The sequence below is a fragment of the Patagioenas fasciata genome, chromosome 22 (genome assembly GCF_037038585.1).
Source record: "Patagioenas fasciata isolate bPatFas1 chromosome 22, bPatFas1.hap1, whole genome shotgun sequence".
NCBI classification, from domain to species: domain Eukaryota; kingdom Metazoa; phylum Chordata; class Aves; order Columbiformes; family Columbidae; genus Patagioenas; species Patagioenas fasciata.
The window spans coordinates 3991771-4019367 of NC_092541.1; the positions used below are offsets into that span (position 1 = coordinate 3991771).

Below are 27597 nucleotides of genomic sequence, written 5' to 3' on the forward strand. Positions count from 1 at the left end.
TGGCAGACACAGGACAAGAAGAGAAAGCAGCAGGTGAGCGATGTCCAGCATCGGCCGCAGCCGCGAGCCTCAAGGGCCGGCAGTTCCACGGAGAGCTGCTCCCGAGCATCGCAGCGCGGAGCCCCCAGTGCTGCCGAGGCGGCTGTCACACCCCAGGACAGGTAACACCGGCATCACCTGGGTCCCTGGGTGCCCCCCCGGGGTGATCCGGGTCCCCCAAGGCAGAGGGATGGGTGCTGGGCAGGGACGTCTCACACGTGTCCGTCTGCTCCCTTGGTAAGAAGAGCACGTCCAGCCCGTGCGTGAGTCTGGGAGAAGAGCGGGATGAGGCTGTGCCGGAGCTGGAAGGTAACTCTGCTCCTCCCCATCCAGTTCAGCTGTGCTCGCTCCATCGTGCTCCTCTGAAACCCTCTGTCCCGCCTCGAGGACTCCAGCACGCTGCAGAAACCAAAGCGATGCCATATGCACAATTTGGGGAGATCCCCATTTCCCATTGAGCTGTGGGGTGAGCCCAGACCCCTGTTTAACCAAGTTCACCACCCCCGATGCCAGCAGACGTGGCTGCTTGCAGGATCAGGCCCACGACCGTGAGGACCAGCTGCCAGGAGTCTGGAGTGGCTTTTTACCCCAAAAATCAGGGCTGTGTCGCTGTGCTGGCCGGTGTGACAGCCGGGGTCCCTCCTGGGGCAGGGGACGGAGGTGGCGGCTGCTCTCCCTTCCCTGGGAGAAGCCATTTGTGAGCAGTAATAACTCCAGCCCTGCTGAACCTGCACATTTTGGGCTGCGTTGAGGCTGTTGGTGTCAGGGACCACTAGATGGTGATGTCTGTACGCGCTCGCTCAGACGCTTTCCACCTCTCTGTGCTGCTTCCCCACCATCTCCCACTGCGGACAGGGATGGATCCCCAGGGAAATTTCCCCCGTGGAGGTTTCCAGACAGTGGGGACACCCCACTCACCCCTCAGCAGAGAACGGAGTGCGAAGCAGCACAGTGTGGCAAGGGAACAAGAGAAAGGTTGTTACGGGCTTCCCCCCTAGAAGGCTTGTTGTCAGCACGGCCAGGAGTGGTTTCACATTTAGGCTGGTCCTGCAGTATCATATAGTCCTCCTGAGATATAACAGGAGTACATAAAGGAAGGGACAATCTCCTATCCCAATTTGGGGAACCAATGACCTAAGGAAGCATCAACACCCTCTTTGACAGCGATAACTGAAGCTCCTGAGTGCAGAGCTACAATTAAACCAAACACATGGGCTTACCCTTCCTCTGCCCAGATCCCCAAGTCCCCTGCACTCTGTAGCTGTTTAGAGGTCGATGTTTTGCTGCACAGTGAGGAACAACCCACCCAAATCCCAGCCCCAAATCCCTCGTGGTTATAACTCATTGTTTCCAACCGAATATATAACACAGGTAACACCTCCCTCCATCCCACTTAACCCACTGTCCTGCCCCTGCCTGCAGCATCCGATGATGCTTTCGACTTATTCCCTGAAGACACTGATGACAATATCAGCCTTTACAGCACAGAGACGATCGCTGTGTGGCCACAGATTAGATCACGCAGCCCAGAGATGTCCGATGAGCCTGGGTGGCCAGACACCGATGCTGAGTGCTCCAGACCAGGCGCTCTTCCCCGAGGTTTGTTCCGAGCCCATTTCTGGGTGTGCAAAGCGATCTTCCTCCACGTGCCTTCCCCAAGGCGAGCACCAAGTTCCACAGCCATGTCACACGTGAAAAGCTTTAGCAGCGTTTCTGCTCCCCTCAGATTTTGGCAGCAGGACAGATGGCTGCTGCTGTGAGTCCAGCTCTGGAGGTGAGAGGAATTCAGGTTTGCTTTATGCCCATCACCCGTCTTCCCAATGAGTTCTAAAATACACGTGATGACACCGGCAAAGCCAAATAAAGGCTTGCAGAATGTGGTGAGGGATGAGCCAACCACTTCATTTGAGAGCCACTGCTGCTGCGAGACAACCTGGGTGCAGGAGGTGAGTGGGACAAGCGACACTTCAGCCATGTAACAGTATTGAAGGAACTCTTTAAGAGGGTGGTGAGAGCCTGGCCCAGGTTGGCCAGAGAGGTGGTGGATGAACCATCCCTGGAGACATCCCAGGCCAGGCTGGACGGGGCTCTGAGCAACCTGAGCTGGTGAAGGTGTCCCTGCTCATGGCAGGGGGGACACTGGGCGAGCTGGGAAGGGCCCTTCCTACCTATTCTATGATTCTGTGATTGAAGGAGGTGTGAGAACAAGACTAAAAACTCATCCTCTGTTTAATCAGGCACCTGCACACTGCAAAAAGCAGGGGAGCTCCGCTGGTGTCAGCACCGTGTGCTCAAACACATCACGTCACCCGACAGCACAAACCTGGGCAGGGCACGAGAAGAAGTGAGTGTGAAACACGGGGGGCAGATGTCACACTGTGTTGTACGGGGACGGCAGTTAGAGCAGAACTAAGTGTGGCTGATCGCCCACGTCACCCATACATTAACTGTCTGGTGAATGCTTTAACTAGACACAGGTACTAAAGAGCAATTTGGTCATAAGTGCAAGGAAAAGTTAAACCAGAGGCAGAATAGCAACCTAGTTGTTTATTATTGTTAATCATCAGCATGAATTGGTTATAACCAGCCAGCACCGCATCGTTACACATCACCAAGGTGCTTTTTGCCTTGTACGGATGTCACGCGTGTCCCACCTGTGCAAAGCTGTGTGACTGTCCCCCCAAGTGTCCTCTGTTCTGCGCTGGGGCGGCCTCACCTGGAGCATTCACTGTGTGCAGGGCTGGGGACACAGGACAGAAAGGAGATAAAGCTACTAGAGGGTGTCCAGAAGAAGGACATCAAGATGGTGAAGGTTTGGAGGGGAAGCCGTATGAGGAGCGGCTGCAGTCCCTGGGTTTGCTCAGCTGGAGCAGAGCAGACTGAGGGCAGAGCTCATGGGCTGCAGGTTCAGCAGGGGAGCAGGAGGGGCAGGGCTGAGCTCTTCTCTGTGACAGTGACAGAGCCCAGGGAATGGCAGCAGATGTGCCAGGGGGGGTCAGTGGGACATGAGGAAAAGGTTCTGCACCCAGAGGTGCTGGACACTGAACAGGCTCCCAGGGAGGTGTCACGGCCCAACCTGACAGTGTTCAAGAAGAGACTGGACAACGTCCTCAGACACACGGGGTGACCTGTGGGGTGTCCTGTGCGGGGACAGCAGTTGGACTCCATGATCCTTGTGGGTCCCTTCCAACTCAGGACATTCTTCTTATTCTTATTTATTCTTATTCTTATTCTTATTCTTATTCTTATTCTTATTCTTATTCTTATTCTTATTCTTATTCTTACTCTTCATTCTTATTCTTCATTCTTATTCTTGCCCTTAACCCACCCTGTCACCCCAAAGACACAGTTTTTGCACCCAAATTAGTGTCATGAACACCCCAAGCTCCCACTCCATTTGGGATCTAGCTGGTTTTGCAGGCAGAGCTGTGTCCCCCTGCCTGCCCCGCTGGGTACCCTGGGGTGCCCTCCACTTCCTGAAGGGCAGGAGCCACCTCCCAGCCTTTCCATCCTCACATTCCTCACCCCAAGTTTGCTTCAGTCTAAAGGCAAAGCAAAAAAAGCCCAGTGCAGCTTGCACAGGCTCGCTGGCAGTGACAGGGCTGGGTTTGGGATCAGCTGATGGGACCTCCCAAACTTCCCCTGAATTTTTTGCTGTGACCTACAGAGCAAGTGGAAATTCCCCATGGCCACAATGGGAGGATGTCCCTGTCCCTACCCTCCTCGCCAGCCAAAACCACCGACTGATGAACACACAGGGGATGCTCTTTGTCCGCTCCTGTTCTCCAGCTGAACCCCCTGGGTCCCTCAGCTGCTCCCATCACACTTGTGCTCCAGCCCCTCACCAGCTCCGTTCCCTTCTCTCAACTCGCTCCACCTCAAGGACAAGACAGGACACAACCACACCACAAACCTCCCTTTTGCACCGTACCGTGCCCCCTTGCTCTGGCTTAGACCCCTAGGGGACCCCCAGGCAGGGTGTGCAAAGGGACAGGGGGTGCGATGTACCAGTGTCAAAGCGGGGTGACCCTGCACAGCTGCTGGCCATCCCAGCCATCAGATGCCCCTGGCTGCAAAGAAATGCGGTCTTCATGCAAAATCCCCAGCAGCAGAGGGTGGGCACGAGGGGGGGATGAAGCAGGAACATCAGACGCCCCTCGCAAGAGGAGGAGCTGCACAACGGGAATAACACTTCCAAAAAGCCACCGGCTTAGATACGATGTTGGCAGCAGGGTTGGCACTGACTCCCCCCCCCCGCCCTCCCAGTTGTCCCGCTGCTCTTTCCAACTACATGTCACTTCTGGGAGAGATGGATGGGGAGGTGCTGGCCGGGGTCCCTTCCCACCTCCCCTCCACCTCCCCACGTCCCAGTTGGTGCCAGCACGAAGCCACCTCAACCTCTGGGACACCCAGCTCTGCCACCACCACCACCCCGGGTGGCTGGTGTCCCCATCTCGGGGGATGGCTGGGGGCGCAGGGGGGACCCCGGGGGCACTGGGTGATGCGGCTGCGGGGGGTGCAGGAGCTGCCAGCCCCATGATTGGCGTGGAGTGGGGGGGGACACGAATGCCACAGCTGAGACGGGGCCGAGGCTACCTGAAGGACCCCGCATGTCCTCAGGTTTCACTCATGACCATCTGACAGCAGCAGCAGCTGCTCTGCCAACAGGCACTCGCTGAGCCAAAGCCTCCAGGAGCCGAAGGAGAGGGGGAAATCTGGCCCGAAAAGATCTCTCCTTGGGATTTTGCTCTCTCCACTCGACAGTAAGTACGGGGTTCATCCCTGGGGTGATGCCAGGCCACCGGGAAGGGTCTACGGGGTCTCGGATGTCCCCAGGTTTGCTGTTGTCACCGTGCGCGGAACAGTACAAGTAATTCCGAGGGTTTTGCCATCTGAACGCCGGAGCTGGATGTGAGCAGAACAGCCCCTGTGGTCACTGGGGGGTGTTCAGGGCTGTAGGCACCCGACGAACCCCCCTGCGTAGAAGACAGCCTGGAACGGGGGTAAACATTCCTGCAGGGCTTGGGGACACAGGTGGCAGCAGCCACCTGACCCTTGGTGGCCACGGACACGCCACCGGGATGAGAGGGGACAGCGGGGGATGTGACGGCAAACGAGTTTCTGAGCCACCTTCCCAGTCGGGGAAAGGGAGCTCCGGGCAGGGCTGAAAAGTCGCAAGTCGCCTTTCTCCTGGCTTCTCCTCCTGGCGATCTAAATATAAACCTCGGCTTGGCCAAGCCAAGGTTGCAGGAAAGGTCTGCGGGGCGCTGCGCAGTGTCCCCTTTCGGGAAGGCGCCTGTCCCCGCAGAGCCCCTGTCCCCTGTGGGCGAGTGGGGAGGGACCCCCATGGAGAGAGGGGGCGGAGGTGGGACCCCTCTGCTGTGCTGGAACTACGGTGACAGGGTGACATGGTGGGAAGCCACTGTTCCCCATCCACATGCAGGGGCTGCAGTGTTTGCATGCACAGCCATAGGCTTTGGGGTGCTGAGGGGCAGGGGGACACCAAAGTGGGGTTCAGAGCTCAGATCCCCCCATGGGCAGTGCAGAAACAGGCAGTGACGGGGTGGGATTCAGCTCTTTTCTTGGGTGGTTATCCCCCATTGCACATACGGCAGGTGCACAGGGCTGTGTGAAGCTGCACATGTGGGGAGCGCTGTGCACCCCCAGTAACTTTTTGGGGTTTATCCGCAGCTACTTGGCCACCCTGGTCCCCCCATCCCTCACAACAGCAACCAGATCCTGCATCTTCTCAGCCAGACCCTGCATCCCTACCCTCTGGTACCCGGGACCAGTGCTGAGCTGCAGAGTGAAGTTTGTAGAGAAGCACAAAGCACAAAACTAGAGCACAAGTGTGATGGGAGCGGCTGAGGGAGCTGGGGGGTTCAGCTGGAGAACAGGAGCTGAGGGGAGACCTTCTGATCTCTGAACTGCCTGAAAGGAGCTTGGAGCCAGGGGGGTCGGGCTCTGCTCCCCAGGAACAAGCGCCAGGAGCAGAGGAAACGGCCTCAAGTTGCACCAGGGGAGGTTGAGGTTGGATGTGGGGAACAATTTCTTCCCCAAAGGGCTGTGGGGCATTGGAACAGGCTGCCCAGGGCAGTGCTGGAGTCACCGTCCCTGGAGGGCTGGACAGACGGACATGAGGTTCTCAGGACATGGGGCAGTGCCGGGGATGGGTTATGATTGGACTCCATGATCTCAAAGGGCTTTTCCAACCACAATGATTCTGTGATTCTATGATTTCCTCCCCTGCCCACACCGCTGCTGATATGGATATGAGGGATCAGCCTGGGCACGCAGAGAGCAAAACAACCTGCAAACGATTTAACAGCAGATATTGCTGAGGGACAACAATCCCATGAAACCCTGGGGGCAGCGGCACACCCCAATTTGTCCTGCTACACAGGGCGACCCTGCACATGTAGCTGTTGGACTGATGCTGTGAGCACTGGAATCGTCTTCTTTAGTCCTTGCCAGGAAAACACCTGAAGTTATAACAGTTCAGGGGAAAAGGGTAAATTTACAGGAAGCACTCCAAGACCACAAGGTCCTGTTTGATGTGGCTGTTCTAATATTTAAATAGCATTTTATGTTTTCTGGTTTCATGCATTAGGGCATGATCTGGGGCAAAAGGACCCCATGGAGCCGCTCTGGCAGCTCCGTCTTCACCCTGGGAAACTTGCTGGATTTGGGGGTACGAGAGCGAGCGGCAGTAGGTAACGATGAGCCATCCAGTATCATTTCAGTGTTCAGTAGGTGGGACTAATAGGGTCACTTAAAGGGAAGGGAGGAAGGCGGAGAACCTCTTTGATTATATATACCCCGCTTTGAGTCCCTGTTCTCCAGATGTGAGTGAATTTGAATGAGATCACTCAGGAGCTGGAGGGCAGAGTGGAGGTGGGAGCTCGGTCTTGGGCATGGGGAGGGTTGTGGTGGCCACGGGTGCCACGTGTTGGTCCTGGTTTGCAGGGTGTCCAGCAGGTTTGGGGGGATTCTGCCCCTCTGCCCCGCTCTGTGAGACCCCCCTGCAGTGCTGGTCCAGCTCTGGGTCCTCAATACAGGACACACATGGACCTGCTGGAGAGGGGCCAGAGGAGCCCCTGGAATGATCCGAGGCTGGAACAGCTCTGCTGGGGGACAGACTGAGAAAGTTGGGGTGTTCAGCTGGAGAAGAGAAGCTCCGGGGAGACCTTAGTGCGGCCTTTCCGGACTTAAAAGGGGCAGAGAATATGGGGACAGACTTTTGAGCAGGGCCTGTTGTGATAGGACAAGGGGTGATGGTTTAAACTAAAGGAGGGAGATTCAGGCTGGCCATGAGGAAGGAATTGTTGTCCCTGAGGGTGGTGAGAGCCTGGCCCAGGTTGGGCAGAGAGGTGGTGGATGAACCATCCCTGGAGACATCCCAGGCCAGGCTGGACGGGGCTCTGAGCAACCTGAGCTGGTGAAGATGTCCCTGTCATGGCAGGGGTGGCACTGGGGGAACTCTGAATGCCACTTCCAACCCAAACTCTTCTGTGATCCTCCAGCTCCAGGACGCTGCAGGAGCCCCAGTATTGCAAATCCCACAGGAGGATCAGGTGTGGGACCTGCACCCAGCACAGCTCCTTGGTGATTCCTGTGGGGCTGCGTCTCTCCTGGCATCTCCTGCCTTCCCTCGGAGGTGGCTGCATCACTGTCCCACATGCCACCTGAGTCTGGGGGACCCTGTGGGGTGGGTAGCAGGTCATTACAGCCCCCCACCACCCACCTTTGCCCCATACTGTCCCCTCACAGCATTTGAAGCACCACTTAGATCCTTTCCAAGGCTGACATGAGAGCTGCTGGTAGGGAAGAGCAGGAGCTTTGGGTGACAGGCAGTGGGCAGCGGGCAATCACAGGTCCCCGCTTTAACCCTTCCCTGCCTGCTTGCGCCTCCACCGAGACCAGAACACCCCCAAGCAGCCATCTGCTTCGGTGTCCCCTTTCCAGCAACCCCCCCCGGGGGGTCAGTATGGACATAGGGATGGAAAGGATCTGTGGCCAGGGTGGGAACCCCAACGGCTCCGGGCAGGAGGGGGTTACAGCATGGCTGCAGGATGGTGCAACCTCCTATTTCCATCTGTGGCCCCGGGAGAGTATCTGAGGACTTCACAGCTCCCAGCCCGCGGATGCCACCGGCGCCTCCCAGCACACCCAGGGACCCTTGGCAGGGCTGTGGGCAAACAGGCTTTGAAGTGCCAGAGTTCGAGTAAACTCAGGTCGTAAGTGTGTGAAATCAATTTTCATGCAGCTTCTGGTGCTGCTGGGTGAAGTGGAGGCACCTCTGTAGGGCGCGTATTTGGGGGGTTAGTGGTTTATGTGCCAGGGGGAGGCTGGTGGCTCCTTGGCGTGTTCAGATTGAGGGTTTGGCTTCCAAAGGATGTCAGTGATGGCACCCGCTTGGTTGCATCTTCACAAGGAGTTGGGAGAGGGCACAGCGCCTTGCTCACGGAGCACCCATCATGGTTGAGGACCTGCTGAAGGTCCTGCTGCGGCACATGGGATGGAGCATCATGTCCTTGTCCTCCGTGTGAATCCCCCTTGGATCACGGGTGTCCTTGTCCCAGTGTGCATCTCAAGGCAGAGATGGATCATCTGCTGCCAGGAAAGGGGCTGGAGATGGTTTCATATAATAGTTTGTGTTGAAGGGACGTTTCCAGCTCCCCCAGTGCCCCCCCTGCCATGAGCAGGGACATCTTCACCAGCTCAGGTTGCTCAGAGCCCCGTCCAGCCTGGCCTGGGATGTCTCCAGGGATGGTTCATCCACCACCTCTCTGCCCAACCTGGGCCAGGCTCTCACCACCCTCAGGGACAACAATTCCTTCCTCATGGCCAGCCTGAATTTTTTTTTACTGCTGTTAATTTCTTTTAATTACAGTTAAGCCTGAGCTCCCTTTAAAGAAGAGAAGCCTAAAAACAGAGCGGGTTTATGGTGGGCTCAGAACCGTTGCAGTGTTTGGCACCCCTGGCAGCATCACAAAAGGCATTTGTTTGCAGAATAACATTTTGAAGACTTCGTAGATTTTTCCAGATAGTCTTGGTAATGTAGTTACAGCAAAGCATTAAGGGACAACATATCTGGGGATAGCGAACATCAGGTTCTTAAGTAGCACATTATCACGTTACAGAAAGGGACATAAACTTGTTTATAAAATGGCTAATCTTGGCTGGCACGACCGAAGGGTGTTTATCCTGGTTACTGCTAAAAACTCATATAATCTCAAAAACACTAATGCAGCTCTGGGCCCTGCTTGACATGCCATGAAATCGCTTGTGTGTGATAACTGGAGAACGCTTGGATTCATCCAAAAAAAGTGTGACTTAGAAGAGCTGGGTGGCAGGTTCACTCTATTATTTACTGCTTGGAGGAATTATGCTGCATCGAATGCTGCTTGTCTTTTCTCCAGGAGCCTGGTAACCATCTCAGAGTGACCTTTCAGGCAACAGAATTTGCAGAAAAATTTGCAGAAAAAAAAGGTAAGGGAATATACAGTAGAGCAGGGTAGAGTAGAGTAGAGTAGAGTAGAGTAGAGTAGAGTAGAGTAGAGTAGAGTAGAGTAGAGTAGAGTGGAATGGAATGGAATGGAATGGAATGGAATGGAATAGAATAGAATAGGATAGGATAGGATAGGATAGGATAGGATAGAATAGAATAGAATAGAATAGAATAGAATAGAATAGAATAGAATAGAATAGAATAGAATAGAATAGAATAGAATAGAATAGAATAGAATAGAATAGAATAGAATAGAATAGTGGGAGGGATGGCTCAGAATCACAGAATCCCAGAATGTCAGGGGTTGAAGGGCCCTGGAAAGCTCCTCCAGTGCAATCCCCCCATGGAGCAGGAACACCCAGCTGAGGTTCCACAGGAAGGGGTCCAGGCGGGTTTGAATGTCTGCAGAGAAGGAGACTCCACAACCTCCCTGGGCAGCCTGGGCCAGGCTCTGACACCCTCACCAGGAACAAGTTGCTTCTCATCTCTAAGTGGAACCTCCTGTGTTCCAGTTTGCACCCATTGCCCCTTGTCCTGTCACTGGTTGTCACCCAGAAGAGCCTGGCTCCATCCTCCTGACACTGCCCCTTTCCATATTGATCCCCAGGAATGAGTCCCCCCTCAGTCTCCTCTTCTCCAGCTCCAGAGCCCCAGCTCCCTCAGCCTTTCCTCACACGGGAGATGCTCCACTCCCTCCAGCATCTTGGTGGCTGCGCTGGACTCTCTGCAGCAGTTCCCTGTCCTTCTGGAGCTGAGGGGCCACAACTGGACACAATATTCCAGGTGTGGTCTCCCCAGGGCAGAGCAGAGGGGCAGGAGAACCTCTCTGACCTACTCATGTCGGGTACCTGCACAAAAGTCCAGCTAAGCATAGAAAACCATCACTTTTTATATCTTTACAGACTACTCACGCCATGATTCAGTCCAATGGCAATATTTCAGTTTGGAGTCTTCTTGCTTCTCCTTGGATCTTTTCCACTGATCTCAGATGGACCCTTGTTTTGTTCAGCTGTAGACATTGTTTATGGTCCACGGTGCTGTTTCATCTGGATAAATCCCTTTCTTCTCAGTGAAGTGCAAAATGAGCCCCAGACATCTGAAATGTCTTCACATTTTCCTTGAAGTCATTATTTTTTCCACAGTTAATTCCATTCTTCCCAGCAAAGTGCAAACCGGACCTTATCTTGCAAGTGTTCAGTGTAGTTTGTAGGGTTTTTTGATAAATATGAGCAGAACTTTAGAGCTTAAGATTCCAGAAAATCCAGTTTACCAAGCAACACGAAGCAGAGTACATTAAAAATCACACAGCCTTGTCCTTCTAGATGATTCATTTTATTTAGTGTGCGTTTGTTTAAGCTAAATGATTGATATGAAACTTAAATCAGGATCATCCACCAACATGTGAGTAGTAAAATCATGGCTGTACCAGCTTACTTAGCAGAGCGAGCCCAATGTAAATCACCCAGACTGTCATATTTATAGAATAGAGTGGTTGTTTTGTTCTCAAATCGCACACAGTGGGAAAGGTCTGCACGAGACCCCCTGTACCCACAACTTTTTGGGGTTCAGTTGCTGTTCTGCTTCCTTGGGGGTTCCCCAAAAGGAAAGTTCTTGGCCTGGCTGTAGCTCAGGTTCTTCCCTCCTTTGGAGCCTGGACCAAACTGCTGGTTGGTGTTTGGCCACACACCCCATGGACTCAAGTATCGCCAAAAATTGGAGATTTGGAGCTTTTGGGGCTCCTTCTGCTCTGCTGGGCATGGTAACAGGATCTGGCCCTTCTCTTTCTCCTCACCCCCATCATCCCCCCACTGGGGCTGAGAACTTAGGTGTACAGAGCTGGGAAATGCTGAGGGGATAAGGACTCTGGTATTTAATCCTCCCCAGGAAGCTACTTGTCCTCTGTGGACACATAAACGCTGTTCTGACCACACTGAGTGTCAATGCTCTTGGACTGGGTTTGAAACACACGTTCTCCTGGCAGCAGGTTTCCTCGCCCATGTAATTTTGGTGTTTTAAAACTTATTTCACATGTTAGGGGTGGAGAGGGGACCTGCTATGGGGTGATTCATGAGGTGTCCAGCAGGACTGGGAGACTGAGACCCACGGCACAGCCCTGGGGATCCTCCCGAGCAAGCGAGATGGATACCATGGGGATCACATGGAATCCCAGCACGGTTGGGGTTGAAGGGACCTCTGTAGATCCCCAGCCCAGCCCTGCTCACACAGGGTCCCAGAGCAGATCGCACAGGTGGGTCCAGGGGGTTTGAATGGCTCAGAGAAGGAGACTCCACACCCGCTCTGGGCAGCCTGGGCCAGGCTCTGGCACCGCAAAGGAAAGGAGTTTCTCCTCGTGTTCACATGGAGCCTCCTGTGTTTCAGTCTGTGCCCGCTGCCCCTCACCCTGGCGTTGGGCATCACTGAACAGAGTCTGGTCCATCCTGACACCCACCCTGAGATATTGATCCCATTGAGCAGATCCCTCTCAGCTTCTCTTCTCCAGCTCCACAGCCCCAGCTCTCTCAGTGTCTCCTCATCACAAAGATGCTCCAGACCCCTCAGCATCTTTGTGTCCCTCTATGGTCTCTCTCCAATAATTCCTTGTCCTTTTTAAACTGGGGAGCCCAGAACTGGACCTGGAACTGCAGATGGGCCCTCACCCGGGTAGAGTAGAAAAGAATGGATGATGTTTGTAGCAGCACTTGGCTGCACATGACTGAGAATCCATCACTGAGCTGTGACTCATCCCCAAACCATGCAGTCCTCATTGCACCATCCTGCCCCACCCTGGGTGTCTGCAGGGGGATAAATAGGGGAGGGCTGGGTTCAGTCACCATCTAGGTGCTGGTCTGGGTGGAAGTGGGTTGTCCCAGGAGGATTTGGGGTGCAAATGGCAAGGAATGGGTGCTGCAGGATTGTGCTGTGATGGGTTCTGCTTGTGTGTGCAACAAGGTCTGGTTTCCAGAGCTCTTGAGCTGCTGAGTGCTGGCTTATCTCCTGCAGCATTAAGTTCTTGTAGCTAAAAGCATGTGCACCGGCTCTCCCAGAGCTGGCTGTTTGCTGGCTTTGCTGCAGGAGCTCGTTGTTTCCAGGCTAATCCTTGCTGTGGGGAGTCCCCCTTGTGCTGTTCACTGCCAGCACTTGGCTGAGCAGCACCTGGCTCTGCTGTTCCTGGTGAGTGAAGCTGGTTCTCACTTTGCTGATGACCATTTGGGTTGTTTTTTGTCTTGGATCTGTGTTCCTCTCCAGCCTCTTCTGGACGGGGCTCTGAGCAACCGCATCTGGGTGAGATGTCCCTGCTCATGGCAGGGGGTTGGACTGGATAAGCTTGAAAGGTCCCTTCAACCCAAATGATTTGATGATTCTGTGATCCTCTTTGAGCACCCCCTGCTTAGCCCTGGGCAGTGTTACCAGCCCGCAGCATCTCCCCCTACAGCTGCAAACCCCGGTGCTGCTGGGGATGCTCTGTCAGCAGCCGGACCAGTTCGGCACAATGGGTTTAGCCCAGCAAGAGGAAGAGGAGACCCAGACTGAAAGTGAAGCCAGTGCTGCCCGCTCCCCTCCTGCCGGAGGAGGAATGAGCAGAGTCATGGGGCTGCAGAAACCTGACCCCGGCGGTGATCGCTGGTGGCAGCTGGAGGCACAGCCACCTCCGGTCGGGTGCAGCGAGCGGGGACAGGGCATTGCTGGGGGCTCGGAGGGGCAGGACGCAATGGGAGGTGATGGGGAAGGTGTGGAGCATATAGCACCCTGCGAGAATAACCTTGGAGAGGAGTGTGCTGCTGGAGCCCTGCAGGGTGTTGGAGGGGCCAATATTACAGACTCACTTTAGTAGCTCTGAAAAACCGTATGTCCAGGGAAACTGGGGCTGGCTAGACCAACAGGCTCCTCAGAGTGCCCAGGAGATGGGATGGATTGGTCCGTGCTGGGTGCTGTGGGTCCTGAGCATCCTTACAGCCATCTGAAAGGAGCTTGGAGCCAGGGGGGTCGGGCTCTGCTCCCCAGGAACAAGCGCCAGGAGCAGAGGAAACGGCCTCAAGTTGCACCAGGGGAGGTTGAGGTTGGATGTGGGGAACAATTTCTTCCCCAAAGGGCTGTGGGGCATTGGAACAGGCTGCCCAGGGCAGTGCTGGAGTCACCATCCCTGGAGGGTTGGACAGACGGACATGAGGTTCTCAGGACATGGGGCAGTGCCGGGGGTGGGTTATGGTTGCATTTGATGATTTTGAGGGTTTCTTCCACCCAAAATGATTCTGTGATTCTACCCCTGGTGGGACTTGGTGTGATAGAACCAGACACAGCCCTGTGCTTTTGGGTTGAACTTTGAGGCCACTGGTATCAAGGGAATGCAAAGGACAAGTTTCCAGTGCTGCTGAGTGTGAAATAGGTGTAAATCCAGAATAACTCTGGAGGAGCAGCAGCACCCTGCCAACCTGCTGCCATGGGCACTGTCCCCTCAGAGACATGTGGTGGCAAAAATGCCCTTTTTGCTTGTGTTGATGAGGTCCCACCTCTGGTTACAGCAGGCTTAGGTTGACATGAGGCTGTGTCCCTCTGGGATTTCTGCTCCAGGTCCTTCCAACCCAAACCATTCTATGATCAACTTGCCTTCGAAGGCTGAGCAAAAATGTCCCCAAAACTGCCCCAGCTGGCATTGCCTTCTCAGCCCCCTTCTCCCCAGCAGGCTGGGCGCAGGCGTCCCAGGAGCAGAATGAGAGGATGGCCAACCTGCCGCACATCCCGGGCCCCGAGAACCTCCGTCCCTTCACGCCCGCCTCGCTGGCTGCCATTGAGCAGCGCATCCTCGAGGCAGAGGCTCTCAAGATAAAGCGGCAGCAAGTGGAGCTGCCGGAGGAAGAGGAGATCAAGCCCAGCAGTGACCTGGAAGCCGGGAAGAACCTGCCTCTTATCTATGGCGACCCACCGCTGGAGCTCATCGGGACACCCTTGGAGGACCTGGACCCGTTCTACAAGGATAAGAAGGTGAGGGGGAGAGCTTAGCCTATAGGTAGACTTGGCACTAGATGCAAGTCGCAAGAAAAAGACCAAAGCATGTACCTCTCCTTCTTTCCCCCATGCCCCAGGGTCTTGCGTGAGCCCATCTTGGTGATCCACAGCCCCAACTTGTTGTGGTTACTCCTCCTCCAAAACAGAGCATCTGTTCCTTGACAAAGTCCCAAGGCTTTGGAGACCCAAAGCATGCACAGAGGTCCCACCTCCATAGGCAGCACTTGTTCTGTGGGAGTTTTGAGGGTGTGCAGAAGGGCTAACCCATCTCCCTCCTCTCTTTTCTCCACAGACGTTCATAGTCCTCAACAAAGGGAAGTCCATCTTCCGCTTCTCAGCAACCCCTGCCCTCTACCTGCTGGGCCCCTTCCATCCCATCCGCAGAGGAGCCATCAAAGTGCTCGTCCATTCATATCCTTGCCCTCTGTGATGCTGCTTCATTGACAGGTCAAACCCCCACGCTCAGCGCACAAACAGCTCTGGGAGAGGGTCAAGTGAAGTGTTTTGTGATGGTTTGGTGAGCAAATCTCCCGGGTTGGCCCCCTCCACAGCCAGGACACACTGCTCAGCCAGCCCACTGCTTTAGTCCCTTCCTAAGAATGGCCCCTCAAAGGCTTTGGGCACCTTGGTGGCACCAAGAGCTCAGTCTTGGTTGGGTAAGGGGAGAAACCCAAGTGGTGGAGCTTCCTGGGAAGAGGTTCAAGGCCTTGGAAAGGAAGGAAAATGTTTATATGTCAGGGGATCCTGTCCCATCTGGGAAGTGGGTAAATTAGGGAGCTCAAAGAATGCCTTCGGAGAGGAGAGGCAGAGGAACCAGGACATTGGGGTACAGGAAAGGAGGTGACTTAGGCAGTGCTGAGGCTTTTGGTGTGAGACAAGCAGAGATGGAAAGACAGGAAAGGACCCCAAGAGCTCAAGGGGTACTAGGATGGTGGGAAGTGATCCCAGTAGGGCTCGGTGGCCAGAAGGTAGGAAGAAAAAGCGGGGGGTGATTGTGGCAGAGGGATCAGACAAGGGAAGATGTATCTTGGGGTGATGGAGCACAGGAGACAAGTAGGGAGGCAGAGACAGTACCATCAGGATGGGGAGGGGGTCAGGGAGGGGGCCAGGAAGGGGACAAGAGGAGTAGGGTTGCTTGGCTTCATAACTGTGTGAAGGGTGGAATGTAGGCAACAGCCAGGGCATTTCTCCTTGACCAAGTTCTAAATTATTCAGCATGTTCATCATGATCACAATTTTAACCAACTGCGTGTTTATGACGATGAGCAACCCTCCAGCGTGGTCCAAGAACGTGGAGTAAGTCCCTGCATCCCGCGATGTCCCCTGTCACTGGTGATCATCAGTCTTGTGCGGGACAGGACCAAGGCTGAGAGGGGTGTTGGGATCCAGGCAATCTCCAGAGGAGGAAGGATGTCATTAGAAGATGCTGGTGGCCCTCTTGAGCTCAGAAGGGATGTCCACACTCCGTATGGCAAAGAGTGGGAGCATTTCAGAACCGCCCAAAACCCGGTGGGGTCCCTGTGACGGGAGATCAATGCAGAGTAGGTTGGGTTGTGTTCAGTCAGCAGTGATGGCCTGGTGAGGCTGAGCAGATCCACCAGTCTAAGGAGCATGGACAACCAGCTCCAGGTGGAAAGAGGGAAATACAGCATTTTCTGCTGCTATTCTGCACAGCTGGGCCTCAGCAGGGTTTTACGCAGAGCATGGTGGTGCAGGACATCAGCAGGGACCAAAGGTGTTGCAGAATAGTCGCCAAAGGGGGTGATGCCTCAAGAAGTCCCACCTTGCCTTCTGAGGTTAGGTGAAAATCTCCTCCAGTGCTGAAACACCCCAGAACCCAGCAGCTTGTGGCCATGAGCCCCCAAACTCAGCTCCCCAGGATGGTCCCACTGGTAGGGCTGGACCAAACCTCATTCTGAGCTGGCCCTTGGACCTGGGTGAGCATCTCAAGTCACCGTTCCCATTTCAGATACACCTTCACCGCGATATACACCTTTGAGTCTCTCATCAAGATACTGTCGAGAGGCTTCTGCATCGACAACTTCACATTCCTGCGTGACCCGTGGAACTGGCTGGATTTCATGGTCATCTCCATGGCGTGAGTTTGGTGGGATGGGGAAGGACAGGAGGTCTGGCCACTGCACCTGGGGGATGGAACCTGAGGTTGAGAACCAAGGGGCTGAGTGCTTGGCAAAGCCCTTAAGTCCTCTCCTGTCCTGCAGCTACATCACTGAGTTCGTGGACCTGGGGAACATCTCTGCTCTCAGAACCTTCCGTGTCCTCCGTGCCTTGAAAACCATCACCGTGATACCAGGTGGGACTTCAGGAAGGGGTCTCCCCTCCATAGCTTCACCTTCCTTGAGCTCAGGTTTTCCCACAGTTCACAGCAATTCCTTGTTCTTTTGGCAGCTCTAAGAGAAAACAGAGGCAATGAGGTGTTGGATGCTTATAAATAACTCTCCACATCATTCAGCTTTTGGTCCTGCTGATTTTACATCTTGAAAGTAGCTGCACTTACTCAATTGTTTGGTCGGGAAAGGCCCTGATGACCCAGATCTGGTGTTTTTAGGGCTCCTTGGAGGTGCCTTAAGTGGGCTCGTACTCACGTTGTGTTCATGGGCTTGACTAATCGATACACTTTGCTTGCTCCTTGGAGCCATAAACTCAGTTTTGTGCCCACTGCTGACTGCGCTGCTGCTGGGATTGGGATATTTAATGGGCATTAATGCAAGAGCCATGTGGTGGGTGTTTCATAGTACCCCAAACATCCAGCCTGCAGAGTCAGGAGCATGTTATCAAACACCTCTGATGGCTGTTTCCTGAATTTGATGATACCATTTTAATACCCTGTTTTGGTACCCCCTGGTGCAAGCTCACAGAAATGATAGGTCAGACCCCTTGGAGAAGCAAGAGATTGAACTGAAAATGATAACTTCTTGTGGTGAATAAATTTGTGTGTCCCTGAAATTTCCGGATTTTTGTAGTTCATATTTGAAGGGGGTTTTTGCCTCTATCAAACTGGCTAAAAATTGCATTTAGGAAAACATAAACTGCTGCTGCTTTCAGGAATGACATCCCCCCGAGAGCCTCTGCAGAAATAGCTGTTGCAAAAATAAGCTGTTTTGGAATTTCTGTCCTCAGCAGTTTCCCAACATAGACAAGCCCTTGGAGAACAGGGTTTTACCTAAATAGTCTGGGGGGGATGTCATGATGACAGAGCTAAAAATCATGTGTCTTTTGAGAATTGCCTACATGTGAGAAATCTCTGTGCTGAGAGCTGCTTTTAAGATCAATGTCAGGATGTCTCGGCATCACCCATCATCCATATAGACGTGGGTTGATGGGAACAACATCTTCCATATCAAAAACCCATTGAGGATCTGTGGATGAGCCTCCCCTGCAGAGGAAATAGCAACACTGGGGGGGAAGAGATGAGTTAATCCTGATGTTTAATGCAAATGTTGCTTTGCCACCTTCACTCAGATGTGTTGAGGTTTCTCCGGCTTGAAGGGACCAGGCTGGAGGGCCTGGCTGGGCTCCTGGCCACCCATGGGACAGCAGCACATGGGGGTGTTGGACCACGGAGGCTTTTCTGGACCTGAGATCAGTGCTCAGCATCTGCCAGCTGGGCTGGCAAATAGTTTTTCCAGGTGCCACAGCAAAGTGATCTGTCCTGGAGGTCTGGGCCAAAAAAAGTCCAGATGGTGGCATTTAGGTAAAACATAAAGCCAAAAGGAACTAACAGTTGCCAGGCTGGACTTTGGTTCATGATGCCCAGGTTAAGGTTGGCATGGGGAGGCTTGGCTGGCACTGGAAACAGTTTTTGGGGAAGGGTTTATGCCCTTCAGTGAAGTGTGGGGACAGAGGGGCAGCTGGGATGCAACACAGGGCACAGAGCTGGGGGGAACTTGGTTATACCACGTCGCCACCAGATCCAGCACCTTTTGGGAATGCCAGAGCGTGTTCTTCACAATTAGCAAATGAGTAATTAGCTAAATAGTGATGCCTCCCTCTAGGGCTGAAGACAATTGTTGGGGCTCTGATCCAGTCAGTGAAGAAGCTCTCGGACGTCATGATCCTCACAGTCTTCTGCTTGAGCGTCTTCGCCCTCATCGGCCTCCAGCTCTTCATGGGGAACCTTCGGCAGAAGTGTGTGCGGTGGCCCCCCCTCAATGACACCCTGATGGGGGACATGGGGCTGGACAATGACACATTGACCAACACAACTCTCTATGGCGACTTCACTGACGGCAACTTCACTGATGGCAACTTCACCAGCAACTTCACCAGCAACAGCACATTTGATTTTGAGGCCTACATCAATGATGAAGGTAACATCCATGTGTCCCTTTCTCCGCTGAACCATCATCCTGGTTTGCTCCTCAGTTTCCTTCCTCTGTGTCTGACCAAAATGGTTTGTTCCCTCGGACAAGAGGAAACGGCCTCAAGTTGCACCAGGGGAGGTTGAGGTTGGATGTGGGGAACAATTTCTTCCCCAAAGGGCTGTGGGGCATTGGAACAGGCTGCCCAGGGCAGTGCTGGAGTCACCATCCCTGGAGGGTTGGACAGATGAGGTTCTCAGGGCACGGGGCAGTGCCAGGGTGGGGAAACGGTTGGACTTGATGATCTTAAAGGTCTTTTCCAACCAAAATGGTTCTATGAACCTTCCTGCTGAGGTGCTTTGCACGGCGAGATGTGGCTGGTGGGTGAAACAGGTTGTGCATACTCATGGGATGGAAAGATGGGATCAAATCCTCCTTCCCAGGGAAAATGTAGTCCACCCGGACAAGCCAGACTCCTCCAGAAAGGTTTCACCGTGGGAAGGTCTGAACAAACGAGAAGCTCCATATAGTGGGAGCACAATCAGCGTGGGCACCATTGAACAGCTGCTCTGTCTGGCTGGTCACGGCACAGAGACCAAACCCTCCAGGAGCAGATGGGACTTTGGGTGGAAAACCTGAGGGAAGGATGCAGGAGTGACATTTCTCACCCACTTTCACCACTGCATCAGAGCTGGGTCCTTCCCCAAGGACCACTGCGTCCAGTGACAATTGCATGGGATGGAGCACAGGTCCTCAGACAGGTCTCCAAGTTTACCACATTACTACTACTACTTGGAGATGGGTTTGTCCCAAAACGGGTGGTAGGGCTTTTTGCTTTGTTCTTTGGTTTTGAGCTTTTTAAAACTCCAAGAAAATGTAAAAAAAAAAAAAAAAAATCAGAAAATCTGCCTGGCAGAGCTGCAGGGTGGTGGGATGGTCCATGGGGATGTTTTGAGTCTCATTTAGGGCACTCAGCAGAAGGTCAGGTTGCTTCTCGGCTGAGCTGCTTTGCCCGACTGTACAAGTAGCTCTGGCATCAGTTACAGGAAGGCTCCTTGGTAGGGGTGCAAATTCAATCTACAGGATCTAGCGAGTGCAGCACAAATAGCAACAGTACCTTGCGGCCATGCGTGCGGGTTAACAGAGGTTGGGGCCAGGCCAAAGACACATCTCCTGGAGTTTCACGTCTCCTCCATGAGCCCACGTAGGTTAAATAAAAGCCTGGTGGCAAGAAGCCAGGTAGAGCTGGGGATGCTTGCAGGAAGCTCCAGAAATCCATGTGGCTCCTAGAAGGGCTGCACTGCAAAAATGATCTGGGGCTGGAACAGCTCTGCTGGAGGACAGGCTGAGAGAGTTGGGGTGTTCAGAAGAGAAGAGAAGCTCCAGGGAGCTCTTAGTGCGGCCTTTCTGGACTTAAAAGGGGCTAATGAGAAAGATGAGGACAGACTTTTGAGCAGGGCCTGTTGTGATAGGACAAGGGGTGATGGTTTAAAAGTAAAGGAGGGAGATTCAGGCTGGACATGAGGAAGGAATTGTTGTCCCTGAGGGTGGTGAGAGCCTGGCCCAGGTTCCCAGAGAGGTGGTGGATGAACCATCCCTGGAGACATCCCAGGGCAGGCTGGACGGGGCTCTGAGCAACCTGAGCTGGTGAAGATGTCCCTGCTCATGGCAGGGGGGGCACTGGGGAAACTGGGAAGGTCCCTTCAATCCAAACCATCCTGTGTTTCTATCATTCTATGTTTCTGGGAGGTCTATCTGCCCTTTGCCATGTCCTGCAAGTGCTCAGCTGTGTGTCCCTGGGGGAAGGTGACATGTGGTGGCACTTTTAACTGTCTCCTGTGGCTCTGGGCCTGTGCTGGAGCTTGAAGGACCCCTGGTCTGTGGACACAGTGGGTTTCCCCACCAGGAAGGGGCTGGTTGGGATGGGACCAGCAGGAGGAATGCGATGGCCACGGAGCAGTCGCAAACCATTTCCACAGGGGTTTTTGGGGCCCCTGGGAATGCCCTCCTATTTTGTATATACATTTTTTGTTCCCCCCAGCAAAACAGACCGGCCCATGTCCTTTGAGCATGTGCTATCTCACCTTCCCTTCCCCCCTTTCCCTGGTGAACCTGGCTGGTTCCTGAGCTCTTTATGGGCTTGAAGCCATCTGGTTGGGTTGGTGAAACAACTCCACGAGGTCTCTGAGCTGGTGCCAAGTCGTTCAATGCAAACAGCAAAGTCAGCAGAGACAAGAACCCAGTGCCCAATGCTGGGATTCCATGATCTTCCCTGACAGCAATGAGCTGCCAAGAATTTGAAAATCTATGTTTGTGGGTTCTGGTTTTTGTTTTGGTTTGTTTGTGGTGGGTTTGGTTTGATTTGGTTTTTTTTTTTTTTGTTGGGTTTGTTGGTTCGTTTGTTTGGGGGTTTTTTGTTGTTACTTTTTTTAATGTCTTGTTCTTCCCCCAACCACAAAGCAAATTTCTACTTTCTGGAAGGAGCACTCGACGCTCTGCTCTGCGGCAACAGCAGCGATGCTGGGTGAGTTCAGCTTGTGCTGGTGGCCAGTGTCCACCCACAGCTCCCTAGGAGGGGACAAGGCAGCCGATGCGGCCTGGTGACCAGTGATGCTTGGGTGGGACAGGATTGGGGCTGGGAACATGGCAGATGAATCAAGAATGTATCATCTTTGGGGGGTATCAGTCCAGACATCCCACCTGTATCATCTCAGGGGGATATCGGTCCAGGTATCCAACCCGTATCATCTTCGGGGGGTATTGGTCCAGGCATCCCACCTGCATCATCTCAGGGGGGTATCGGTCCAGGCATCCAATCTGTACCGTCTCAGCGGGGTGTCAGTCCAGGTCTCCCACCTGTATCATTTCAGGGGGGTATCAGTCCAGGCCTCCCACCTGTATCATTTCAGGGGGGTGTCAATCCAGGCATCCCACCTGTATCATCTTTAGGGGGTATGGCTCCAGGCCTCCCACCTGTATCATTTCAGGGGGGTGTCAGTCCAGGCATCCCACCTGTATCATCTCAGAGGGGTATTGGTCTGGACATCCAGTTTGGAGGAGGAGGTTCTGCTGAAGCATCTCAGCATCTCCAGGGGTGGCTGTGGATACAGGAGGGGCAGCACCGGGGGCTGACACCGGCTGCCCCTGCGGCTCCTTTGGTAGGAAGTGCCCTGAGGGGTACCAGTGCATGAAGGCGGGGAGGAACCCCAACTATGGCTACACCAGCTACGACACCTTCAGCTGGGCTTTCCTGGCCCTCTTCCGCCTCATGACGCAGGACTACTGGGAGAACCTCTTCCAACTGGTAGGCATCACATTTTTTCTATACTTGTGCAAATGCTTCTCTTATTTTGATGCTGCCCCTGGTCTAGGACAGGTAAAAGTCACTTGGCTGGAATCATGTGGGACCTTGTTTTGTGATTTATGGATCTAAACAGGATCGGCAGGAATGGGGCATGGTCCCATCCAGTTCCCCAACCTGAACGGTGCAGTGTGTTTTCCAGGGAAAAGCCCGTCTGTGCTTCAGCCACGCGGTGAGCTGTACCATCGAAATTGGGGATTTATAGGAGTATCTAGAACCTCTCTGGCTTTAGCTAAGGGAGAGGGGAAGCGGGGAGAAGGCCACTTGTCCCCTGCACTGAGTCATCCCCTATGTAGAAGTTGCAGATGCCACGAAATCCCAGCTGACCCTGGGTCCAGGGACTGCTTAGATGAAAACAAGCCTGCATCTAAAGGCTACATGTGTCCTCTGGAAATGACTATGCCTAGATCATGAGGTAAAAAGGGCCACTCTTGGCCCAAGGGTGAGACCTGAGAAGTTGGGGGCTGAGGGACACAAGTCGCTGTCACGGCAAAACAAGTCTCTGATGAAATATTGGTCCCATCTCCAACTCTACCACCCAGCATGGAGCAGTGTGGCTGGGTTTGATGAGACATCTGGCTATTTCACACCAGTCCTGACACAGTGCCATGGACTGCAGGAAGGTCCCCTGGGCAAGGACAAGCCCTTGGGGAAGATGGGAGCAAAAGAGGGGTCAATGAGGTTCTTAGGGACATGGTTTAGCGACAGGGTTGGGTTAATGGTTGGAGTCGATCATCTTGAGTGTCTCTTTGAACCAAAACAATTTGATGATTCTAAAATCTTGTACTGCCATAAATGGGATGGTGCCCTTTCATGGGAAGCATCTTCAAACTGATACTGTGCTGAGTTGATGTGACAACCCACGTCTCCTCTTCCCACAGACGCTGCGTTCAGCAGGGAAAACGTACATGATCTTCTTCGTGGTGGTTATATTTCTTGGTTCCTTCTACCTCATCAACCTCATCCTCGCTGTGGTGGCCATGGCTTACGCAGAACAAAACGACGCCACCATGCTGGAGGAGCAGCAGAAAGAGGAGGAGTTTCAGCAGCTCATGGAGCAGTTGAAGAAGCACCAAGAGGAGCAAGAGAAGTTGGTTGGTGGAAAGCGTGGAGGCCAAAATGAGGGACCTCAGGAAACAGGGGAAGGGGAGGGAGCGACAAGCATGGTGGTCTCTATTTATGTAAAATCCAATAATAATCCCCATTTGGCCTGTAGTTAGCAAAGATAGGAACATGGTTTAGTGCTAGAGTTGGGTTATGGTTGGACTCAATCCTGAGGGCCTCTTCCAACAGAAATGATTCTATAATTAAGTAACTATTTGGGGGGTCACAGCTGAATCAAAAAGTTGATATACTGTCCTGGGGGCAGGGGAGAGGAGAAGGTTGAAAAGATTTAATTTCCACATCCATAATCCAGCACAGGGAGCGCTGGGAGGCAGCAGAGAGGTGCAGGATGGAGTTGTGGTATTGCTTTAAAAGGAGGAGGTGAGAAACAAGGCAGAAAAGGCACAATATATCTTCCTGTAGCACATCAGGAGCAGGAAACCCAGCAGAGAGTCTGTACGGGGAGATTATGATCAGGGGAACAAAAGAAGCAAAGAGGAATTCTTTAGTGAACCATTTGCTTTAGGCCAAGATTGGAAAGAGCAGAGAGGGCTCAAGAGCCCCTGTGTCTCACCCCAGGAGGTTGGGGTGTCCTTGCAGGAGCTGAAGCAAAACTCCTGGGGTTTGGTCCCACCACTGTACCCAACACACGAGCAGATACTGGAGTTTGCACTGATATTTCTCCAAGCTGGTGTCAAAATGGGTGATGCCTGATTTCCATCCATTTGCTCCATTGCAATCCTGGGGTGTCACTTTAGCCCCTTTCTGGTCCTTGCAAAGTCTCTTTTCAGCACAATACGCCTCTAAAAATGTGGCCAGAAGCTTCTGTGATGCCTGATGCTGCTGCTCAGCCGTTTTCCATCTCTAATCATTCTGGTCTTTGTCAGCGACGTCGTCGGCAGGAGACATCCCTGCAAATCTCGCTGTTAGTCTGGGCAAGAGCCCAACTTCCTCACACACAGACACAAAACAGTGTTTTCTTTTCTTTAGCGCCTCTGTCTCTTGATGCTTATCTGTGCTGAGCCACAACATCCTCCGAGGAAGTGGCTCGATGCTCTTATCTGGCTGCTGCTGTTTGCAGGATGGGCCTAAGCAAGCCCAGCCTAAGGCATGGGGACTCTGGGTCTGAGCACAAAGCTGCTGCTGTGGCTGGTTTTTCCCCAAGCAAATTAACCAGCGAGTTGCCCAAAGGCTTTATTAAGGGATTATATTCTCTATTCTCACCTAGAGAAAGGGAAAAGACAGAGGGCTGAGAATGAGGGCAAAGCACCTACAAGAAATGGGCACTCGGATCCATTTATTAATAATATCCAGCAACTGAGTGTGGAAATCATGTTGCATCTTGATGTGCGGTGGGAACAGAGAGGTTCCCACTCTGCTGTGGCATCCTTAACGCTACCAGAAGGTGTAGTGAACTTCAAATATTAATATCACTGTCAGAAAGGAAAGGAAAAAATAATGAAATGGTTGCATGTGCAAATTAAAGCCTAATAAAATATTTGGGGAAAAAAAAGAATTGACCCAAACATTGACAAATTCAGTGAAAGTCCAAAAACCTTGCACATTGCTTTTCAGCAAAAGCTTTGAAGATTTTGCTTCTTTCTTGTTTGGGGTGGAAGTGCATTTCAAAGATTAAAATTTACTGCAAGACAGGAATTAGAGGGTTTGCGTAACTTTGTCCTTATGAATTTTTCACCCTGATCAAATTTGAGTAGATTTAATATGGCTGAGAAGAGAGCTCAGTACTGTGGGGGTGTGCAAGTGAAAAGCAAGTTCTTGCAAGTTCAATATTTCTGCAGGAAACCTGTTTGCTAAACCCCACTGTGATCCTGCCAATGGTTTGAAACTAAAGGAGGGAGATTCAGGCCAGACAGGAGGAAGAAATTGTTGTCCCTGAGGGTGGTGAGAGCCTGGCCCAGGTTGGGCAGAGAGGTGGTGGATGAACCATCCCTGGAGACATCCCAGGCCAGGCTGGACGGGGCTCTGAGCAACCTGAGCTGGTGAAGATGTCCCTGTCATGGCAGGGGTGGCACTGGGGGAGCTGGGAAGGTCCCTTCACCCCAAACTGACTCTATGGGTCACTGCAGTTGCAGGACCATCGATCCAGCAGCGGTTCCCTGCCCAGCGGGGTGGCCGAGAAGGACGGTGACTCGGACCTGAACAGCGACCAGGAGAAGGCAAAGGACGGCAAAGGGCAGGTGGTCCCCAAGGTCGTGCTGGAGCGCCAGGCTACGGTGATCGATGTACGTGCTTGGCTCCCTCTACCATCCCTCATACACCCCGGTGGAGGGTCAGACTTGTGCCCAGCTTGTTGTGGGACTCCACGAGCCTTTCTGCAGCTCCCATGTTGCACCCCACATCTCTCCAGACCATGTCCCTCTTTTCTGCTTGCTCTATTTTTAATTGCATTAAACGCCCTCCAGCGCTCTGCATTTTTCCCCTGTGACCTCTTTTCCTTTCAGTTCAACCAAACCAACAATCTGGAGAAATCAGACCACAACCACCTCACTGTGGGCAACCAAGATGGGCCAGGCCTTGAGAAGAGGGTGGGGAGTGCCATCAGTGTCATCTCCAATGCGGTGGAAGGTACGTCCTTCCCAGGGCTGGGTGGGGACTGTGTGTCAACTGTTTCAGCTCAACCATTGTGCATTGGTGGGCTTGGGTTGTTCAGCACATGCTAGTGGTAGCAGCTGATCCCAAATTTCCAGCCCCATGTGAGGGGTGACCATGGACCTGGGGTCTCCATCCAGGTTCAGTGATGCTCAAAGCTCTTCATCCCAACTCACTCAGATGATGCCTGGAGGCAATAATACAATATCTCATGCAAATGAATGGGATTGCAGCTGATTACAACAGTCTCCAGAGTCAATTGGGAGCTGTTGAGTGGCTTCCCAAGAGCTCCTGTCTCAGCTGCAGTAAAAAGTACCGTAGATTCAGCAATAACGGGTTTCTCAGCCCTGCCCTCCATGGAAATGGCCACCAAACTCATGAGGATGGTTCCCTGGGTTTCCCTGCAATCTCAACATGGTGAGGACACCCCAAATCCTGCCCAGGTGCTGATAGAAGGATTGGACCCAGAGTTCCATCCTGCTCCAAGTTGGAGAGTCCACAACATCCCTTGGCATACTCCTCCTTTTAGCCCCCTTATTAAACTCTTAGATAGTCCAGGGTTGGTTCAGGACCTCAGGAGAGGTCTCTTCTAGGGGGTTAGCACTTGGTCCACCCATGGGAAGATGGGAGAACCCCACACTGACCTCATTTTTCCTTCCCGCTCTCAGAGCTGGAGGAAGCTCACCAGAAATGCCCAACTTGGTGGTACAAATTTGCCCACATGTTCCTGGTCTGGAACTGCTGCCCTCCGTGGGTGAAGCTGAAGGAGTTTGTCAAGCTGGTGGTCATGGACCCCTTCGTGGACTTGGGCATCACCATCTGCATCGTGCTCAACACGCTTTTCATGGCCATGGAGCATTACCCCATGACGGAGGAGTTCGAGAACGTGCTGACCGTGGGGAACCTGGTAGGCAGATATGGGTGTCCCATCCATCCCCGTCCAGAGCCACAGCAGCGCCACCATCCACCCTGGTGGGCAGATCCCCTCCGCTGTCATTGTGTCACCTGAACAACAGGGGTAAATGTCTGGAAACACTTCCCAGATACTGAAAAAGCGCTTGGGGGGTCTGATCGCAACATCTCTGTGGTGGGTCGGGTTCCAGGATCGCTTAGATCAAGGGAGGTGATGGTGGGGGAGGGATCTATCATCCCCTGCTCCCATTCTGCTGCAGCTGTTGCCTTGTTTTGTGCATCTTGGTGATGCTGATGTGGCAATTGGCTTGCAGAGCTTTCCTGAGCCACCTCCTACATTGCAACCCAGGGTCAGGCACAAGCTGCTGCAGCCCTGGCTGGCACCGCAGTGTCCTTGTGATACCAAGTGTCTGTGGGGCAGAGCAGGGGCCAGTTCAGGTACTGGGAGCAAACAGGTCCCCATGGACCAGTAGGCAACACTGCTAGCAGGAATCATCATAATAATAATAATAGAATCATAGATTCGTTTTGGTTGGAAAAGTCCCTCAAGATCAAGTCCAACCATTCCCCCACCCCTGGCACTGCCCCATGTCCTGAGAACCTCATGTCCGTCTGTCCAGCCCTCCAGGGATGGTGACTCCAGCACTGCCCTGGGCAGCCTGTTCCAATGCCCCACAGCCCTTTGGGGAAGAAATTGTTCCCCACATCCAACCTCAACCTCCCCTGGCACAATC

At 53.2% G+C, this 27597-nt stretch overlaps 1 protein-coding gene across 1 annotated transcript in view; it reads left to right on the plus strand.

The window, feature by feature from the left end:
* The first annotated feature begins 4739 nt into the window (after positions 1-4739).
* SCN4A (sodium voltage-gated channel alpha subunit 4) overlaps positions 4740-27597 on the plus strand; it is a 44140-nt gene continuing 21282 nt past the window's right edge. The window contains exons 1-13 of the mRNA XM_065856108.2: positions 4740-4802; positions 14232-14530; positions 14847-14980; positions 15755-15850; positions 16524-16652; positions 16777-16868; positions 18571-18885; positions 21337-21400; positions 22039-22180; positions 23119-23331; positions 25429-25584; positions 25804-25927; positions 26620-26858. Coding sequence (XP_065712180.2) covers positions 14267-14530; positions 14847-14980; positions 15755-15850; positions 16524-16652; positions 16777-16868; positions 18571-18885; positions 21337-21400; positions 22039-22180; positions 23119-23331; positions 25429-25584; positions 25804-25927; positions 26620-26858 — 1968 coding nt within the window. The 5' untranslated portion in view covers positions 4740-4802; positions 14232-14266. The remainder of the gene's footprint in view (positions 4803-14231; positions 14531-14846; positions 14981-15754; positions 15851-16523; positions 16653-16776; positions 16869-18570; positions 18886-21336; positions 21401-22038; positions 22181-23118; positions 23332-25428; positions 25585-25803; positions 25928-26619; positions 26859-27597) is intronic.